The following is an 8,262-nucleotide window of genomic DNA, read 5'->3' on the forward strand; positions in this document are numbered from 1 at the left end:
CTTGGGATCCTTCTGCCTCAGTCTCCTGAGTTGCTGGGATTACAGGTGTGCACCCAGCTCACCCCCAGTTTATTTCCTCTTTTTGGCCATGTTTTGAGTTCCACATGATCAAGGACTATATCTTTCTTGATATCCAAAGCATCTGATACATTGAGTTTCAGCACACACCTGTGTCTTCCCAACTAGAATGTTTGCTACATAACAGAGTCCTTTTCCTATTCCCCATTGTATTGCAAACACATTCAGCATAGTACTTAGCATGTGCTTTACTAAATAAACAAACGGGGGAATAAGTCTATTTTATTCTAAAAGTGGTATCAAAAGGATCCAGGTATCAGCAGACTGAGTTCAGGTTATTTCCATTCTCCCATTTAGATATATTGAATACCTGATATTTTCCAGGAGCAGACTAAATCTCAGCTTTCATAGAACTCACATTCTAGTGAGTACAGAAAGATAGTGAGCCAAAAAAAATAGTTGGCACATTAGATGAGTTTCGTGGAGAAAAAGGAAACAGAGCCTGGGTTTTGGGAGTGCTGGCAGAGGGGCCTGCAATGTTAAGTGAGAAAATCAGGAATGAATTTCACTTAAGCAGGTGGTCCTTGGACAGGGATCCACAAGAGGTGAGGGCCTATGGACACCTGGGAAAAGAGTTGTAGGTGAGGGAACAGTAGTGAAGGCGCAGAAGTGGGTGCACAACTGGTCTATTAAAAGAACAGTCAGGCTGGGCATGGTAGCACATGCCTGTAATTCCAGCAGCTTAGGAGGCTGAGACAGGAGGATTGCAAGTTCAAAGCCAGCTTCAACAGTGGCGCAGTGCTTAGCAGTTCAGTGAGACCCTGTCTCTAAATAAAATACAAAATAGGGCTGGGAATGTGGCTCATTGACTGAGTGCCCCTGAGTTCAATCCCTGGCACCCTCCTACCCTCCAAAAAAAGAACAGTCGAGGGCTGTAATTGTTACTCAGCAGTAGAGCACTCATCTAGTATGTGTGAGGCACTGGGTTTGATCCTCAACACCACATAAAATTAAATAAATAAAGATATTGTGTTCAACTACAACTAAAGAAAATTTATATATATATAAAAGAACAGTCAGGAGGCCACAGGGGTCTTAGTGGAGTGAGGAAGAAGAAGAAGAAACAGGAACTCGATTTTTGGGAGGCCAGACAGTGTAGGGTTTTTTGGCCATCGTAAGGTCTTTGGTGAAAGATTTTTGAGAGAAGTAAAGGCTTTGGCTGGAGAAGTAACATGACTTCAAAAATGACTGACTGCTGTGTAGGAAGTGGACTGTGAGGGGCCGGCAGCAGAAGCAGATAGACCAAGTTGCAGGCCAGCGGGGTCATTCAGGCAAGGGAGGGTGGTGATTTTGTAGATGGTCATAAAAGAATGTCAGATTCTGGTTCTGATTTAAAGGTATTTGGTGATTAATTGAATGTGAAGTGTGAGACAGAGACCTCAAGGATCACTCCAGATTATTGGCCTGCTCATTTGAAAGGGAGAAGTACCTCTAGAAGCAACTCTGGAGATTGGTTTTAGCCATGTTAAGTTTGAGGTGCCTTTTAGATACACAGGTGGGCATTGAGACACCAACCTGTAGATGATATTTGAAGCCATAAGGTGAGATGTGATTACCTCGAGAGTGAATGTACACAGATGGAGAAGATTTCATCAACTCAATCTAGAGGCAGTCCTGACTAGTAGAGATCACGGATATGAAGAAAATTCACAAGGAGATTTTTGTAAAACTGGGAGCTTAAGGGAACCATGAAAATTAGCCAGTCATAGGAAGCTGGGTCAACTTAGCAAGTGCTACTTGAAAATATGGTCTCTGGACCAGTTGTGTCAAATCACCCTGGAAACTTGTTAGAAATTCAGATTTTGGGGCTCCATGCAGGGCCACCAAATCAGAATCTTTGCAGTTGAATTCCTGCATTCTGTTTTTGTAATCATGATGATTATTAAACATGTGAAGTTTATAAAGCGCAGTTCTACAGGTTCCTGAGTATGTGAGTTTCAGTGACATTTGGCAAGGAGGTCCTGTTGTAGATCTGGACTATGCTCTTCCCTTTGTCCTCTGTGGAGGAAGGAAGGTAGCCGTATTCCATACTTGCTTCTGAACAATTCCTGGAAATATGTCAGAGCATGAACAATCAGAAAGGTGCTCCGTAGAGTAGGCTGAGTGAAGTCCTGATACAGATGGTTAGAATAAAGGTGGAGGTTTGAGCTCCTGAAGTGGTCAAATTCAGGGAGTCTCTTAGAGTGGACAGCCCAAATATGTGGATCTGCTCATCTGAACTTGTCCTTGAGGTTTGAATTTTGAGAGAAAACAGGTCAGGCAAAGAGGTAAGGGAGGGGCCTCATGCTCAGTGTCTGCATTGCAAACTGGCCAGCCCCAAGCTGGTTCTAAAAGTTCTGTTGACCTCCATGTCATATCCTGTAGATGGAATTGCTTAAGTGAATTCAACATGACAGACCCATGTAAGGGAGAGAAGGCAAATAAAGCAAGACAATCCAATCCCCTGGATGATAAAATACTTAAAAGGAGTGGCTATGTGGAAGGTGATAACCATCAATTTAAACAAGGTGTTACTAGATCCCAGAGTGACAGTTGATTCTGGTGGTGTCAGGAGATATTTCACTTGGAAAAGGAGTTGTTGAACTGAAGTCCATGGGTATATAACTCAATGTGTTCATGAAATTGAGCAGGAAAAGAAGGTACATGGTTTAATTGAAGATTATTTTTTTCTTTAATTATGATTGCAGGTAATAAACTATATAGTATTAGCAATACCTGTGATTTTGTTAACCATCTAAATCATAAAGATATTTATATCATTCTCTAGTTTCAGATATTTTAAACCATTGTTCAGACTCATTACTTTTGAAATTAATTTGTTCTTCATATTTATGAAGATGATGAAGCACATACTTGGTGCTTTAATACTTTTGAAGGTTGTATTTCAATATTAGCTTTTTAAAGAATTCTGTGTATTTCATTTTATGCATTTAAAACATTTTTTTCTGAGAAGTCCATGAGTATTACCAGACTACCAAGGGGATCATGGCACCAAAAAGGTTTAAAACTCTAATTTAGAAGGCAGTGACTAATCTGTATCCTGAATTTTAGGATCCTTTTGAGGATCAGGGTGTATTTTATTTTTTATAAGCCCCACAATATTGCATTAATAAAGCTTTTACATTCTCAGTTTTTCTTCAAAGGACATAGGTTCCATATGTTCGCAGGATCTCCCAGCCTTCTGATGGGGCCCCAGGCCTCACAGTTGCTAGACCTTCCCAGTGACATATTTGGAACTATCCTCAGCCATCTGCAGCATTCTGGGCCCCTTGGACTATGAGCCACTGCTCCCCGCCCCAGCAGGGACTGTACGTCATAGCTTCTCAGCAGATGTCCTGGAGCCTACTGAATGAGTAGTTCCCTGAGGTGCCCTACTGGGGAGCCTAAGCTTTGGGGCCCAGAGGAAAGGACTCAGACAAGGTATAAAATTCCCTTTTGAGCCCACAGGTCCCCAGAGCCTGGGGACCAATCAGGTACTCTTGCCTTCAAATGTCTGCTGGACCAGCTTGGTCAGAGTTTGGAGAAACCCAGGAATGAAGAAGGCCTGGGTCTTCTGTTTCCCCACTTTAGGAAGATGAGAGAATAAATAAAATCGTTGCTGCTCCGAGAAAACCTAGGAAAAGAGACCATGGAGATTTTGACCTCCTGCCATGAGGAAAAGGGTGAGAAAAAATTAAGGGGTGGGGAAGGGAGAATTCCAGCTGGGTGTGGAGGGAAAATTAAGTGAATGGGGAGTCGCCTGGGTTGGGAAGAAGCCAGTCTGTGAAGTGGCACCTCCCCAGGTGCCTGCGGAGTCTGGGAGGTTGAGGCAGACACCAGCCTGCTCCCCTCTCTTCCTGCAGCTCTTCCTTCTCAAGCCCCAGCCCTTTCCCAAGACAGCAAAGACCAGAGCAAGTTCCAGGTGAGTTGAGTTTTCTTTTCTTTCAGGAATACCCCCTCAGGCATCAGAAAGTAAACCTATCTCCCTCCCTTGGTTAAAGGAAAAAGAAAAAAATTATTGGGTGAGTACACCTCATTTCTCATTGCATTTGTCCACAAACAACTATGTGAGAGAGACGGTATGATCCTGTTTTAGAGATGAAGAAATGAGTGGTGAATCTTGGAATAATTGAACCCAGGTTAGAATGACTCCGTCATCTGCCTCTGAACTACAATAATAGTTTCATGGTGGGGCCTGAGAGGCAACTCTCCAAATAACAGGTCCTGCTTCTCTGCCTGGGTTCTTCTCTCTGGGATGTTTCTCTTATTCATTTATAGATATAATAATCTCCATGGGTTTTAGTCAGCTTTTGTTTTGCTGTGACCAGAATACCTGACAAGAACAATTTAGAGGAGGGAAAGTTTATTTAGGGCTCACAGTTTCAGAGGTCTCAATCCATAGATGGATGACTCCATTGCTCTGGGCCCAAGGTGAGCCAGCACATCATGTGGGAAGGGGCCAGCAGAGGAAAGCTGCTCAGATCATGGCAGGTTCAGGAAGCAGAAAGGGGTGCTACAGGGATTGGAAGGAAGAACAACCCTCCTCTAGCCATTCCCTACCTGTCTGCAGTTACCAACAGTCAGTCCATTCAAAGTAGGATGGACGATTAGGCTACAGTTCTGATAATGTGATCATCTTACCTCTAAATTATATCTGCATTAACAGGAATAATTTAAGTGTCCCCTTGTGGGGGGACACCTCATATCTAAACCATAACACCATGTAATATCTGCTACCAAAAAATACCCCATGAACAGTTAAAAGACAACATATTGGGGCAAAAAATATTTCATCTACAACAAGATTTTAATATTCTCATTTTTAAAAGATGGGTAAAAATGAACACCTAAGCATTTTTGTTTAGGAATGAAGAAAAAGAGAAAAACAAATGATCAATAATCGTGAAAATATGATCAGCTCTCATTAATTAGAGTGATGCCAGATTGAAGCGAGGTGTGATTCTTTTCCTAGCAGGTGGCCTAAGATTTGAAAGACCAGTCTTCACTGTGTGGAGTGTGGAGAAACAGGTGCATCTGCACAATAGCTGGGTCATTTCAGCCTTTCTCTAGTCCAGATTTCCCGTTCTAAGAATTTATTTTACAGAGTGATTGCTGAAGCATTCTTTATAACAGATTTAAAAAAAAACTTGGTAGGAGGGACTCTGTGTTCATGCATTGTGTTGGTGGTGCATTATGGTTTTATTCATCTGTCACCTAGATCCTAAGCTGCTATCAAGGGAGGTAAAATAGATGAAAATATTAGGATGTGGAAATATGCTTTATTCTGGTCAGTTTTTCCAGAAAGTTCTTTTGTGTTTATGGTTGACTGTGTGTCATTTTCATGGATCACACTCTATTTCATTTGATGTTTTCTTCTGTTAATAAGTTCTTTTTCTGCCTAGATGTCTATTATTACTACTTTACTTATTCACTTCTCTTTAAACTCTCGTTAAATAGAGAATATAACTTCTGGATCTATCTTACCTGTTCTTTAACATTTTTTTTTTTTTTGCAATTTTCCATTGTGCTCTAGGAGCCCAGGAGCCTGCCCTGCTTCTTCCCCCACTTTTTTTTTTTTTGTCCCAGTGATTGAACTCAGGGGCATTTGACCACTGAGCCACATCCCATACCTACTTTTTATTTTATTTAGAGACAGGGTCTCACTGAGTTGCTTAGCGACTCGCCGTTGCTGAGGCTGGCTTTGAACTTGTGATCTTCCTGCTTCAAACTCCCGAGCCACTGGGATTACAGGTGTGTGGCACCACACAGGGCTGAGCTTTCCATTTCATTGGCTTGGTGTTCATTCATTCTGCTGTTTAGTTATCTCTTGAGTTCTTTTTACCCTATTCATAGCAGAATCTTTAAAAAATATTTTATTATACATGAACACAATATCTTTATTTGTTTATTCAGTTTTATTCATGGCAGAAGAGCATGGCGAGGAAGGCAGCTCTGGAGATGGTGACCAAGAAGCAGAGAAAGTGAGGGGGGAGCCAGGAGAATAAGATATAATCCCCAAGGACAGGCCCCCATGATTTACTCTCCACCTGCCCACAGTTACCACCCAGAAGTCCATTCAAATTAGGACAGACTGATTAGATTACATCTCATAATCTGATCATTTTACCTCTGAATATTAGCACAGGAGTTTTTTTGGGGGGCAACTCATATCCAAATCATAACACAATTCATGTTCTTCCTATTTTCAATTCCAAGGTGTCTCAGTACTAAACACTTTGGCCGATATGATTGAAGAGGGTGTGTGGCTGAGATCTATTGTATTTTACAGTTCCCTGGATAGTAAGTGTGATAAGCACCTTGTCGTGTTTATTGGCAGGTCTCTATCTGTATTTTCTCTTCTCTGATATCTATTGAAATGCTTTTGCTCATTTTTTTACTTATTCATTATCACAGTTTCAGTGGCTCTTTCAATAGCAGGGTTGATAACAAACGTATCAAAAGTGAAAAGTTGTTTATTAGGTTGTAATTGAAATTATTGGCACCAAACATTAATAAACTTGATTTGACTTGCCAAATTGAACAAGTTTCTGTTTTCTTGTCTCCTTGGTGATCCCAAATTTATCTCTGTATAGTGAATGTTTGTGTTCATGATGCTTCTTCACATTTTAGGAGCCCTTGACCCTCAAGGATGTGGCTGTGGTCTTCACCCAGGAGGAGCTGGGGCTGTTGGACTCTGCCCAGAGGAAGCTGTACCAAGATGTGATGCTGGAGAACTTTAGGAACCTGGTGTCTGTGGGTGGGGGGAACTTCTGTGGGTAATTGACACGAGTTTATTGCTGTGTTCTTATTCCCTGGAAGGAAGATGTTTATGGTCTTTAAATCCTTTTTAAAATAAAACTTAGTTTGGGCCTGTAACAAACTGCTGTGAGACTGGGTGACTTATAAACAATAGACACTTACTGCTCACAGTTCCAGAGTCTGGAGTCTGGGATCAGGATGCCTGCATGGTTCAGCTTTGGGTGAGGGTCCTCTTCCATGTTGCAAAGTGCCAAGTCCTCATAGTATTTTCACATGACAAAAAGGGGTAAGGGAGTTTTCTGGATCTTTCTGAGGGCACTCAGTTCTATTTATGAGGGTTCCACCTTTACACCCTTATGACCCAGTTACCTCCCCCAATCTCACCTCCTAATACCATCCCACTGGGGTTTAGGATTTCAGTGTGAGCTTTAGAAGGACAAAGACATTTAGTCCACTGCACTGTTACAAAGCAGTTTAAAAAAAATTTTTTTGTAGTTATAGATGGATAGCATGCCTTTATTTTATTTATTTTTTATGTGGTGCTGAGGACTGAACCTAGTTCCTCACACGTGCAAAGCAAGCACTCTGCCACTGAGCTACAGCCCCAGCCCCAGCCCCATAAAACAGTTTTATTTGGCCAATCCAGTCCTGAATATTTCCCTTGTTTACCCTTCAGAGGCCTGAAGTTCATGGGATTAGGATTGCATTTTCAGATTATTGTTTGCTTCGCCAAAATGTACCTAAGCCTTACATCTTTTCAGTGCAGCAACCTTTTAAATCTGAGAAATTATCACATGTGAACAAGACAGGGAGACCTGGGCAATGGATAGAGAGACTCCAAGAGATGCATATTTAGGTGAGAACAAGAAGCCTAGAGCTCTTGGAGATAGCATCCTGGCTAGGCGTGGGTGGGCAAGCAGGTGATGGCCCTATGGCTTCACTTATCCTACTCACTTCCTCTCTTCAGGGAATGGCAGCTCAGAGTGGATCAACAATCTCTGGACTTTCTTGACTCTGATAGAAACAGCCAGACATTATAAGGCAAGTCAGAGGCAGAGAGACCATTATAAAATATTGAGAGTTCTCTGATGTATTTCTCATTTGATTCTAGTACTGTACAAGTCCCTGGTTATAAAATTCTTGTTACCTGAACCCTAAAAGATTTTTAAAAAATAATGTCGGAAAACCTGGGCAAATTTTTAAAATCACCTGGGACTGTTTGGTAAATATGACAGTCAGATAGCTCACATGCAATAACAGGCACATGTTGAGTATTTTGTGTCTTCGTGCCCTGATGGTACTGTGTGGAGTCCTTATTAGCCGCCTCAGAGGGTGTGTGGCTGGTGCACTTTGCAAGATTTAGTGCTTTGTTCCCTCCCCAGTTTCACTCACATGACCAAATTTAGAGTTACCCCCAGGAGGCAGTGTAGGGAGAACCCCTAGTGA

The 8,262-nt window shown here is 41.8% G+C and overlaps 1 protein-coding gene across 22 annotated transcripts in view; it reads left to right on the forward strand.

The window, feature by feature from the left end:
• The window catches only part of LOC107151372 (zinc finger protein 229-like), a 34,988-nt gene extending 28,055 nt beyond the window's left edge, over window positions 1-6,933 (forward strand). For 7 of the 22 annotated variants that reach the window (XR_007343035.1, XR_007343038.1, XR_007343052.1 and 4 more), the window contains 2 exons: window positions 3,209-3,740; window positions 3,921-6,933. Coding sequence is in view for 1 of the 22 variants with exons in the window: in XM_015496735.2 (XP_015352221.1) it covers window positions 3,707-3,740; window positions 3,921-3,979; window positions 6,688-6,837 (243 nt within the window). In the remaining 21 variants the exon portion in view is untranslated. The remainder of the gene's footprint in view (window positions 1-3,208; window positions 3,741-3,920) is intronic. The other 15 variants (XR_007343036.1, XR_007343040.1, XR_007343039.1 and 12 more) reach the window with 12 other exon arrangements.
• The last annotated feature ends 1,329 nt before the right edge of the window (window positions 6,934-8,262 follow it).

The sequence above is a fragment of the Marmota marmota genome, unplaced genomic scaffold (genome assembly GCF_001458135.2).
Source record: "Marmota marmota marmota unplaced genomic scaffold, marMar, whole genome shotgun sequence".
NCBI lineage: Eukaryota > Metazoa > Chordata > Mammalia > Rodentia > Sciuridae > Marmota > Marmota marmota.